Here is a 13,298-nt window from a genome sequence, read left to right as displayed (position 1 = left end):
AAGATATTTATTAGAAAGAAAAATATTTTGAAGAACTAGGTCAGGGACCAGCACCCAACATAGCCTACATGATTTCTTTGTACACAGTAAAAGCTAATGGTGAGGCTGATATGTGAACAGTTTACATTCGCTTTTTTAAATGTCTAGATTTAGAATTTAGTCCTTAAGGACTGCACAGATGCATAGCATTGTGTGCTAGTTTCTCAGCTGGCACAGAGATTGAAAAATAAACTTACATTTCTGACATAGAAACCTGAAACTTTGTCATCTTTGACAGTGTTTTCTTTATAGCATATTTTATGTTGGAAAGCAAAATCAAAAAACAAAAGCAAGTAAACTAACAAAAACCCCAATTAAACAAACAAACAAATAAACAAAAACAACACAGACCTTCTAGGATTTCACTATGAAACAGTGCCTGTAAATCTCAGCATCATGATTTATGATAGATCTCATTTTAATCTTCTTCTAAGCATTCTTTTCCTGCTTTTTTTCCTTGAAACCTCATAAAGAGTGTGTTGTGAGGGGCCACTCTTAGTCTACCTTCATTTTTCTTCCCATATTCTTCAAACAATTAACTGAAACAGAATAACTAGTTAAGCATGTTAGAGAATCATATGCTTTGCTTACACTGGTAAACAGATCGTGGCAAGAATCAACTGAGCTAACAGAATCAGCTGGGCTAACATACTTGTCTAAAAAAGAGCTAACTGAAATGGTCCAGTCTAGAGCCAGGGACTGAGTTAAAAACTGATCAGTAAAGGTGACTGACCTCTGGTGGTTGAGGTCTCTCAATTTTTCTTTTTGTTTTGCAGTGTCATATATGCAATGCAAAGGAAACTTGGGATGCTGTTTGAGGATTCCAGTATTAACTTCTACTTGATTTTTAAGGCATTTGAACTTGGATTTCCTTCCAGATTTTGGGTTAGAAAGAGTCGTCCTGGAAGGTTAATATTCAGAATAGCAACAAGGATTCACAACCAAAAGTATTTGCCTCATATTCTTTTTGTCATTTTTATTGCATGGTCTGAAGGAAATAAATTTTGCAGACTCATAGACAAGGATGAAAAAGCTCAACAATATTTTTTGCTGTATCATTGAATTCTTTATTCATTCATCAGACCCTCAGTTCAGGATTTGATCTCTAAGGAACAGTAACTATGCTCAAATGAACCTGAAGAGATTTAGATATGTGAGAACATTGTCTCTTGCTTCCTATGTAGTAATAACTCCTGTAGACATTGATATGATCTGATATTATTGCTAGTACAATTATGGAACAATCTAAATGTCACCTTTAACAAATACGACTGAACTGGCAGCTGTTTCTAACTTTACTCATGGCTGGCTAATTATCTGTTTTGTGACCTTCCTCAGAAACACTTATAAGCAGTCATTTAACCTCATTTAATCCTGTCTAGCTGTATTGGGTGTGTGCGGCAAGGTTTTTACAGTGGGCAGGCTTGTACGACTGTACTCTGTGAGGAGGAGCCAGGGCCTTCCCCATGTCAGACACAGCCAGTTCCAGATGGCTCCAAAGGCCCCACCAGCAGGGCAGTGAAAATAGTGGCGCCTCTGTGAAAATGTATTTAAGAATCATAGAATCATTTAGGTTGGAAAAGACCTCTAAGATCATCAAGTCCAACCTTTAACCTAGCACTGCCAAATCACCATTAAACCATACCCCTAAGCACCACGTCTGCACTTGTTTTGTATACCTCCAGGGATGGCGCCTCAACTGCTTCCCTAGGCAGCTAGTTCCAGTTTTTCACAACCCTTTCAGAGAAAAAATTGTTTCTAATATCCAACCTAAACCTCCCCTGGCACAATTTGAGGACATTTCTTCTTGTCCTGTTATTGTTGCCTCAGAGAAGAGACTGAACCCCACACTGCTACGCTCCTTTGAGGTAGTGGTAGAGAGCAATAAGGTGTCCCCTCCGCCTCTTTTTCTCCAGTCTAAACAACCCCAAGCTCTCTCAGCTGCTCCTCTATAGATATGTTCTCTAGACCCTTCAGCAGCTTCTTTGGACACGCTCCAGCCACCTCAATGTCCTTCTTGCAGTGAGGGGCCCAAGACTGAACACAGTATTTGAGGTGTGGCCTCACCAGAGACAAATACAGTTGGACAATCACTTCCCTGGCTCCACTGGCGATGCTATTGCAGATACAAGCCAGGATGCTGTTGGCCTCCATGGCCACCTGAGCACACTGCTGTCTCATTTTCAGCCAGCTATCAACCAATATGCCCAGCTCTGTTTCACCAGGCAGCTTTCCAGCCACTCTTTCCCCAGCCTGTAGCATTGCATGGGGTTGTTGTGCCCCAAGTGCAGGACCTGGCACTTAGCCTCATTGAACCTCCTACAGCTGACCTCGGCGCATCAGTTCAGCCTATTCAGATCCCTCTGCAGAGCCTTCCTACCCTAAAGCACTTGCACCCTATCAGTGTCATCTGCAAAATTACTGAGGGTGCACTTTATCCCCTCGTCCAGATCATTGATAAAGATATTAAAGAGAACTGCCCCGATACTGAGCGCTGGGAGACACCACTAGTAACCAGTTGTCGAAACTGAAGTTGTCCAAAACTTTCAAGTTGTCCAAACTGACAGACTTACTGCATGCTACAACCTATGGGCCTTTATCTCTTCTTAAATTATGTGGTGTCCCCAAGAAGAATTTTGTTCCATCAGCATTTGAACTACCCTTAAAGAAGTTTTAAGTTGCTACTAGGGCATCACTTGGCCTAGTACACATTCACTTCACCAAACTGAAGAAGTTTGTTCCCTCCGTCTCCTAGCTCACATACCATCTTGTTAGCCCATCACTGGACCTTCTCCAGCTTCTGCCTATACCTCTTGAACTGTGGAGTTCAAAACTGGAAATATTGGAATTCATTGGAAATAACGGTATTCCTTACCAACACCAGGTATTACCGCAATAACTTCATGAAACCTGCTGAAAAGGTTTTCCTGATGTAGCCCAATATGAAGTTTTCTTCATTCGCACAGTGAGTTTATACTCAGCCTGGAATCTGTCATAAGCCCAAGTTGTTGTTTGTTGTTATTGTTTTTGTAGTTGTTTTGTTTTGTTGCTGCTGTTGTAATTATTTTAGTCTGTCTGTTTTGGTTTATTTTGTTTTGTTTTTGAAAAATTACCATTCTACATGTCTTTTTTGGCATGTTATAATGCAGGCGGTTACTCCTCTCCAAGTTCACAACTCAGCACATCTTGAGTGTCTGTTTGCCTAATCTTCAGATTTATTGAAGCTACTCTGAATGAAGGGCTGCCATTCTTTTTGTCTAATTCTGAAAAGTATTGCTCTTAAACATCCACAGTATTCAGCATTTTCAGATTATAAACTGATGACAGTTTTCACAATAACAGTGATTAGAGTATAAATAAAACAAAATAAAACAGAATTACCTGAGGTGGAAGCAGTGGTAATCTTACATAAGCAAGCAGCGTACTTAGGTCACTGCATCGCCTCTGCATATCATACTTCACCCACATCATTAAGGCATGGAAAATGGTCTCTTCATCAGGAACATTCACATCATCGCTAGCAAGAAGTTTATGGAGTTCTTTAGCTGGTAGAAGTAAAAATTCTTGATTTCTTATAACTTCCATTATATTCTCCTGAGAAGAGGAAAGTATTTCAGATTCAGTAATACTGGAAAAATGCAAAAGCAGTTGTTAAAGCTAATAAATCCATACGATTAGTCAATATCTGTCATACCCAGCTTTCTTACAGCTTATGAGAAAAAAACAATGATTATAGTTAAACAGCTATATTTGTAATTCATATATGAATGTATTCCAAAAGCAAGAGGAAGGCAATATGGTAATATTGTAATTAAAAAATGTCAGAATTTGGTTAGCCAGAATGGCTAGTGCCAAGCTGCATACTGTTTTAAATTTTTATAAATTTAGTTGTAATTGAGCACAGTCAATGTATTTTAAATCCTTATATGCATATGCACGCATTTCCCTGTATTTTTCACTACCTGATACTTTTCTCAAGTAACCTGTCAGTCAGATACAGCTGTATTATCAATAGCCAGATAATGGTTGTCTATAAATATAAGGCTGAGGGAAAGATCAAGATCATGAATTTAGCATTACTTCATGAATTTGCTTAAAATAAATTTTTACTGTCCAGCTAACAGACAAAATGTATACAGCATTTAAAATCTCACAGTACTGAAATTTATTACACATATAGGAATAACAAAAATATTAAACTAAACAAAAGTACTTTATTTAGGTGACTACATCCTAGGTGAAGTGCTCTCTGAACTACCTACCCTACAAGAACAGGACACAACAGAAATGCAGTTCTGAGGGGTATCTTTATCCAAATGTTTCTTTTTGGGAGCTTGATCTCTGTGGAGAAATTGCAAGTGTGTTCTCATATTCATACAAAACATGGATAGTATTGGTGGGAAAAATGAGTTATAAGATTTGATAGATAAAAGACAGTCATAATTTTCATAATGATATTATGGATAGACATTGAAAATAAGATGAGAAGCAGAGAAGAAATAACAAAACAGAAGTCAAGGACTTAAAGGAAAGAACATCAAAACTGAGGGAAGTGGGTAACTCCACTGCTATACCGTTAACATGTCAAAATTCAAATTGATGCTGTTTATATTTGCTTGTTTGGGTTTGGGCCAGGGAAAAGACTGACTGATTATTAGGAACTGAACTAGAATTAACATCATCTTATTAAGATAATATATCTGATACAGAGAAAAGTGGGCCAAGACTTAAAACACCAGAATTATACTCTGACCCTAGTAAGTCATATTTTGTCCTTTTATTCCCACCTAATACAGGGAAATGGTGATTTTAATTCCCCAGCATCATATATATTGAAAGTCACTGTTTAAAAGAATCTTTTTAACACTATCTGTGTGGTTTTTTTTTGTTTGTTTGTTTGTTTTGGTATAAGATAGCAGATAGAGATAAATAATAAAGACAGATATGACAAAATCATGAGAGACTGAAATTCATTTAATTGTGTGAGGCAATTACATGTCAACTTATACATGCAAATAAAATAAATCAAGTAAAGCTGAAAGTGATGCTTATTATTATGAATTTGAACACTTCTGCATGTAAAACTTTTAATAATGCACAGCTTTTTAAGTTTATATACACAAACAAAAAGGGATGCCAACACACGAGGTAATCAAATGTGTATATATATATATATATGTTCATAATCTTTCTTAACTGTGCTGTTATGTTCATATAACTGATAATTACATACTAAAACATCATAGAATCGCAGAATCATAATTTAGGTTGGAAAAGACCTCTAAGATCATCAAGTCAAACCAAGTCCACCATTAAACCATGTCACTAAGCTGTACATGTACACATTTTTTAAAGACCTCCAGGGATGGTGACTCAACCACTTCCCTGGTCAGCCTATTTCAATGCTACACAATCCTTCCAATGAAGAAAATTTCCTAATACACAACCTAAACCTCCTGTGGTGCAACTTAAGGCCTGTCTTATCGATTCGTGCTTAGGAGAACTGAATGACTCCCATCCCACTATAGCCTCCTTTAAAGTATTTCTGGAGATCAGTAAGGCCTCCTGAGCCTCCTTTTCTCCAGGCTAACCAACCCCATCTCCCTCAGCCGCTTCTCCGTAGATTTGTTCTCTAGACCCTGCAGCACCTTTATTGCCCTTCTTTGGACAACTCCAGCCACCTCAATGTCCTTCTTGTAGTGAGGGGCCCAAGACTGAACACAGTATTTGAGGTGTGGCCTCACCAGAGACAAATACAGATGGACAATCACTTCCCTGGTCCCGCTGGCGATGCTATTTCAGATACAAGCCAGGATGCTGTTGGCCTCCTTGACCACCTCAGTACACTGCCGGCTCATATTCAGCTGACTATTAACCGATAACCCCAGGTCCCATTCTGCCAGGCAGCTTTCCAGCCATCCTGTAGCCTTGCATGGGATTGTTGTACCATGAGTGCAGGACTCAGTTATTTTTAAATTGCTTGAGTAAATGTCAAGAGGTAGCTAAAAAAATTTTTTTATGGACTGAGGTTTTAATCTGTTGACTTCTAATAAAGCATGGTTAAATTGTGTGTCTACAATGCTGTACAACAGCTTAGAAATGTAAAGGAAATAGTCTGCAGGCACTTAACTAAAAGTTGGCTTAATTCATTTTAATTAAAAAGTCATAAAACTTAGAAAATTTCATTGCACTTTTCAGTAAAATGATTTATAAGCCAAATTTTAATTAAGGTTGGTTAAACAGACATTAAATCCCATTATGAAGAATATATAACTTGACTTGTTAATAGGAACCAGTATCGAACTTTGCAATAGCATATTAATTCAAAGACCTAACATTATTGAGAAGCATTATGATGGTAGAATACATTTTATGAACTTAATTTTGAAGAACACTCAGAGCAGTGGCTCTGAATTCATAATAATATTTTTAATATTATTATGATTGATTTTTTATCATTTTAAATTGTGTTTTCATTCGAATATATACTTAAGGAGAACTTATTCTAGCCTCTGTACAGACTTAGCATTAACTGAAAGGAATATCCACCAGTTTCCAGACAAAACATATGAGTTTGGTAAGCCCAAATCTTCTACACATTTGAATTTACAGTAGTTTTCTGTGAGTCGGATCTGAGTATTGTAGAAATAGCTATTTTTTAAATCTTTACAGAACTGTAACTACTTTGTATATGTATACATACACACACATTTATGTTATATTCATATATGTTTTACATATATAAAACAACACTAAAATCCAAGTTTTTTTTTTATTTTCAGAGCTTCAGAGCTCTCTCCTTCAAGTATTTAGTAGTTCCTAAGTTGACTATTGAGTTTATAACACCTATAGACCACATTTTAATTTCCTGAGATTCATTTCATTTGGAGCAGCAAAGTGTATTTCAATGGGCTGCTATTTTATCACAACAGAAATAGTTTATTATAAGTTTTCATTACAGAAAAAAAAATCTGCTTCTCTTTTAAAATAAAGTTGGCCTTCATTTTTTGCACTTCAGGGAGCAGGATACAACGGATATCTGCAATCTACTGGTTAAGATTTTCAGGATAGACGGAATAGTATTCTCCAGGTCCAAGATAGTCACTGAGCTACTCAGTCCTGATGTAGTGAAGTGCTTTTAGGAACGCTTAGGTCCATGGAAGCTCAGAAACCGTAACTTTGAGAAAAAAGGTACTCAGCATTTAAACATGTTCAGGGTTATGTGACAGAGGTTTATGAGTTTTCAGGTTTATGAGTTACAGTTTTTGACCTGTAATTTTTGACTCTGGTACTTAAGGAACTTTGTAGATCTGGTCTTCATGTCTTTTCTCATATAAGTCTCGTAAGATCAACTGAGATGTGTCTAATGCTTCTCCTGCATGGGTCATTCACTTAGCCATTCCCTTAAGCAAGAATTATAACATTTTAATTAAGTATTGTATTTTTGCTTTTAAATTAGTAAAGGTAACACAGTAGAAAGTATGAGAGTCTCTGAAGTCACAGAGAAAGCTGTGTCTCATGTGGTTGACCTACTTTTTCAAAATGATCATGAAATAACCATTGCTGTGGGGCTATAGCATTTCCATGATAGAGCTGTTTCACTTTTAAACCTTTACAACAGCACAGAGGATTAGAATTAAATGACCATAAAGTATTATCTGAGTGAAATAATGTAAACAAAATATATCTATATTTGAAGGTAGATAAATAAGCATCTGAGTATATGAGTCTAACAGATTATGCACCATAGGAACACTAATGAACTAATGAAATTATACTACTACCACAAAGAATTTAATAAAAATGAGTTCTATTACCTATATCCTTATAATGATGTTATCAGCACAAATGAATTAGATTTTTTTTTAATCAAGACTTGTAATGATCATTATTTCACATGGAATCAAATTATCTTGCAAAAGTTAGTTCTTATTGATGTTTATGTCATTGAATTCACTAATCAGCATGTATGCAGTTGTAAGAAAGAACCTGAAAATTATTTCTTCTACATTATTAAAAAAATGAAATAATTTCATATCTTGACCGTCAAAGTATGTCATGTTCTGAGAGTGCTAGTTAGAATCTGTTACAACATCAGAGTTGCTGTAGCAGTAAAATGCTTAGCAGTACTTTTGGGTTTGGATTAAGGGTTTTTATTTAAGAAGTTTTATGCCTGATTGATTTTGATACTGTGACCTTTTCAATATGAAAATGAGAAATCCTTGAAATAATTCTGAAAATAGGCATCCATACACTAGTTTTTTATTTAAGTAGTAAGTAGCTAGTGTCAATGAACATTTTAAATCGTATTGCTTTTTGTTTTAAACATAAGTCTTCATTAGAACATATGAAGTAAATGAATAAATAGCACATCTTATTTCCATATTAAATTATATATTATACTTGCTGAAGTGTTAAAAACCTGAAAGAAATTTTGATTTTGGTCAAGCCTCACACTATTTCAGTCTGGAATTACTGCTGCTGTGCATTGAGTTCTGTCCAATTGCTTTGTATGCCCAATTTTCTGTACCAGCTGTATATCATATAAGACTATATTCCCTATTTTCAGCATTACTAAAACTACCTGCTTTTGCTAAGACTGTCCTATCATGTATCATGTACTGTCCTATCATGTATCTTCTTTCCTAAGGTGAATGGCCCTTTCAAGTTCCTTAACTCTCATTAGACAAAAGTCTAGTACTCTCTCATCTAAGAGAGAGCTCCACCTGCCCTGTGTAATCCAAAGAGTCACATATTTCTTCTGGTACCAGATGCCAGGCAGATGTTGCTATTACTAAAGGGATATAAAGACTGGGGTGTTAAAAGGATAGGAGCTAGCGGAAAGAGATTTTGTAGCTGTATGCTCCTCTGAACTGTGTCAGTGAGAACAGAGAGCAGCAGCTGCTGCTTTTTGGGGAGAACAGATAACAAGTGAGGATAGAAAAGACAGTGACTACTGTATTATCTCACTGAAATCTAAATAGAGACTTCTAGATGACAGAGTTAGATTACCACAATGTCACAACTTTCTTTACTTGCAACTTTCAAATTAAATATTTTTCCAAAGTTTTAAGTTTTTAGGATATGACTGCAGAATTAGCCAGATTATATAGTCTAATTCAGGTCAATATTATGTGGCATACTGGGATTTCACAGTCTAAATGTAGTTCACTATCTGTTGCTAATAGACATTTGCTGATATGCCAGTTCACCATAATAAAGTGGCTAAAACTTTCAAGCTAGAGTGCTCTAATCTTGCACACTTCCTTAATTTGGTCTGAATAGTTAAAGTTTGTTTCCTGCTTTGCAGAAGGATCTTGGCTCACACATGCCTCATGCATTCTTTTTCATATCTAAGAAAACCCAAGAAGACTAAGCCTGCACATGAAAGAGATACAGCTTGCTAAATGGATTAGAATAACTGTATATCTTGGTCCCATGGATAGTCTTCCAAAACTTTCTGGAAGGTCTTGTATCTCATAAGCCCTTAAACTTCTGGGTACTCTCTTTATATGAAAGATGCTCAAGCAACCACTGGAACAATCACTGGAGAAATACCACTCCATAACTGGTACCTCTGTTGGTGAAGGAACAAAACCATTTTGTAGGATAGGAGGACATGAGGACCATCATTTGCAACTTAATGCAGGGCAGGATAATTAATAACTGGGTAAGATGATGAGTTTAGGAGAAAGGGATGTCTTTCACTAAAAGCCCTGTCAACGCTCCCCACAGCCTTTGGGCATTGATAGAACACTATCCATGGACAGAATAAAACTCAGGATGGGAGTATACATACATACATACATATTCTGTAGAAAGCACACCACCTATTAGCCCATATTGATCAAACCAGCCCTTGTAACACACTCATGACTGTGGCCAAGATTTGGAATTGCAGTTTATAGCATCTTAGTCAAGTGGAGTAAAGATAACATTAGGGTTAGAGAAGACAAAAGCCACAAAATCAGCCCTGTTGCGCTTTGGGTTGCTCAGCGAAGGTTACAAGTGTGTCTCAACGTTAAATATAACTTACTGTGCATGAGTATGGTGTATGCTAGAGGCCAAAACCTGTGGATTAATAAAGCCCGCAGGTAATTCTTTACTACTACACAACGAGGGGGAATGCTGATATTTAATTACAGTGGTGTGACTCCATCTTTGTAATCTGGCCTTTGAACCACATCATAGCCCAGGTTTGGATGCATAAAAGCATGAATGCAAACTTTCAACATTTATGTGAAGCGCCTCTCTCCCCCACCCCTGTATTATTTTTTATTATTTTTAGCCTTAATGGAGCCTTTGCCTTGTTTACTCTGACTACAGGCACAGAAAAAGAAAATGAAGGACAACAAGCCTAACAAGAAACTTGTATAAATCCAAACTGATTAAAACAAAGCTAGAAATCAGAAAAGAAAAAAATATATATATATATATGCACATATACATATTCCTTACTGTTAAAGGATGAAGCTTTAGAACTTATTTCTAGTGGGGCAGACAGGGAACAGGTCTATTATAGCCTGTATAATAGTTTAGGATGCAAAAGGGATTATATGATGTGGTTTCCTGAGAGCACAGGGAATAGTGTTGGTTTCCCTCTCAGTTTTGTTTTAACCCAGTTACCCTTCTGTTGAACCTAATAACATTTGATTCACTGAAGAGTGTTTCCTATAAAGGCATCATCTCGAGGACATCTGGAGATGGATAATTTGCCACTTTTGCAGTAGCTTGCAGAAGTAATCATCCTCAGCATTAAAATGCATGTCTAATTTTGCATTTGAACTTGTCTGTCTTCCACTAATACATACCAGTTCTTATTATGAACTTCTGTGATTAATTAGCCCATTAGCACCAAAACTTAAAAAAACAAATAAACAAACAAACAAACAAAAAAACACTTCTAAATAACCTCGAGTCTTTAATTACTCTCCACAGTGTAAAGATTTGCAACAATAGTGTTTGCCTTCATTAGCTATCTCAAAGCGTATGTGTTCTGTATCAGATGTGATATAGCCCATTGCTGAAGAATCCTTCACTGAAGTTTTGCTTGAGGAGTGAAGTGTTAAAAATTGTATTTTACAGTATTTCAGATTCAGCAGTAATTTTAGGTGAAACCAAATATTAAAAAAAAAAAAAAATCACAGCAGAGACGTAAAAACTTTAGCATTTCTGATTACTTAATACAAAATCTTCATATTGAAGAAAAGTATATGCCTTCCAAAAGCATTCTTGAGAACAAGCAGCCCATCATAGGAAAAATAAAAGTTCAGGAAATGCCTCAGTCATTTGCCTGAATCAGTCTCACACTTTTCCTCTTCCATTGTCAGGTGCTAATCTACTGCTAATCTAATCTAGTTAAAAAACCTATCACTGAACATTTGTGAGACTTTTATTTACTATGAAAGATGAGGCTATATTCCAAATCAGAAAAACACTAGAGCACAAAAAATTCTGACGAAGAAACACCTTTCTCTGTAAAGTTGGCTTCCAAAGACTTCCAGTCCACAAGCTAGTCTGAAGAAAGTAAAATGGTAACTGCTCTCTGCAGTTATAGCACCTCCATCCTTCAAGCTCATGGTTAAATACAGGTTAATTCTAGAGACAGAATGTTATGTTACAAAGTTAATTAAAATGCCTATACAGACCCCTAAAAAATGGAAACATTCAGCACTCCACAGTATTTCAGAATATAGAAAAATTCACACAAAGACCTGTGATCACCAACAGTGGTGATTTCCATATCTTTTCCAACAAAATAATGGTATATATTACAATGTAAAATAACCCCTGTATTACATTTTGATTAGTTTGTCAAGACACAAGGCTCCTGAAAACTTGTCACATTAGGTTACTGGTTTTGATAGAACACCTAAAAAACTGTTAAATGAATGCTGAAAATATATTACCCTATTGTGTGAATCCCAAAGGACAAATTTCAGACTGAAGTGAAACTGTAAAACATTTGCCTTCCTGCACATTACAGTGATTGAAGTGACAGATACTCTTATTTATTGGTTGTTAAGAAATGACTGATTTGGAAGTAAAAGACATTATGTTTCACTCTGTCCAGGACTCTGCATGTTGCCATCAAATAATCTCATGCTGTTTACTATTATGTAGTCTTAGTGTTGGTTCTTTATTGGGAAGGGAAAGGAAGAAAAAGGAACTTTATAGCTGTGTCTAGTCGTTCTATTCTTTTTAAAATCCACCACTTAAAAAATCATCTGTAATTTTTAAAGCAATCTAATTACCCAAGCAAACTGCCCCCAAACTCAGCATCCCAAGCTATGTTGCTACAAAGTCATTGGTCCCTTACATAATTAAGTTTTCCTTGTAAAGCAATAATTAAAAAAAAAAAAAAATCTGGGTTAATTATCAGTCATCTAAAATTTGTACATGTATTTCTTACATATATATATATTTATCAACATGAATAAACAGAGTATTTCACATGGAAATAAACAGAACACTACTTGAAGAGATTTACACCTGTAATTATGCTAACACAGTGGACTTTAAAACAGAAGGGAGTTATAAACATTCTCTAAGATAAAGAAAACAAAAATATGGAGATCTGCTAAATTTTTAGGAGTAGATTTCCTGATCTCTTAATATTGTAGAAGGTACTAATTGCATTTTAAAACGTGTTTTTATTCTGATAAGCCTACTGATAGCTGATGCACTTTTAGAAATAATATAGGTACCTAGAAATTGCTTACTGTTTAAGCTCTCATGGAGCATAAAAAGAGCTGTATGGATTTACAGCAAACAATGGTCTACTTACGACCAGTAACCAGATATATTTTTTTAACAGCAACTGGAAGGAACTTTAAAGGCTAATTGTCAGATGCTCTCTGTGCATCACGTATTTTGGAAATTTGTGATATTAGGGATTTTCCATGCAAGGTTGATTTTTAGAAGACCTTTGTGGACAGTTCTTCAATTTATTTAGTAGGACTTTGAATCTGTTTAGGTTTTGTCTCCATAGAATCCCTTGCAGTCGATTACATAATTAAACACGTTTGTAAAAGTCTTTCCTTTTGTTTGCTTTTAAATCCATTGCTCAAGTGTTCTTGATGAAGCTTAATTCTTGAACTGAGGGAAATAATATCCCATTTTCCCTTTCCATGACATTTATGCCTTTTGTATCTAATTACAGCCTCTCCAGCAGTCATATCTACATCACTGCCAAAAGCAAAACCAACAACAAAACAAAACAAAACTCTTTATATGGAGATAGGGAGCTTTCCCAAATC

General features: G+C 35.9%; 1 protein-coding gene across 1 annotated transcript in view; it reads right to left on the bottom strand.

The window, feature by feature from the left end:
• The window catches only part of KLHL1 (kelch like family member 1), a 250,133-nt gene that overhangs the window by 100,104 nt on the left and 136,731 nt on the right, over window positions 1–13,298 (bottom strand). The window contains exon 5 of the mRNA XM_066987863.1: window positions 3,421–3,633. Coding sequence (XP_066843964.1) covers window positions 3,421–3,633 — 213 coding nt within the window. The remainder of the gene's footprint in view (window positions 1–3,420; window positions 3,634–13,298) is intronic.

This window comes from Anser cygnoides, chromosome 1 (genome assembly GCF_040182565.1).
Source record: "Anser cygnoides isolate HZ-2024a breed goose chromosome 1, Taihu_goose_T2T_genome, whole genome shotgun sequence".
In the NCBI taxonomy this organism is placed as follows: Eukaryota; Metazoa; Chordata; class Aves; order Anseriformes; family Anatidae; genus Anser; species Anser cygnoides.
Note: the sequence above shows the minus strand (reverse complement) of the source record. Positions and strands in the feature narration are given on the sequence as shown.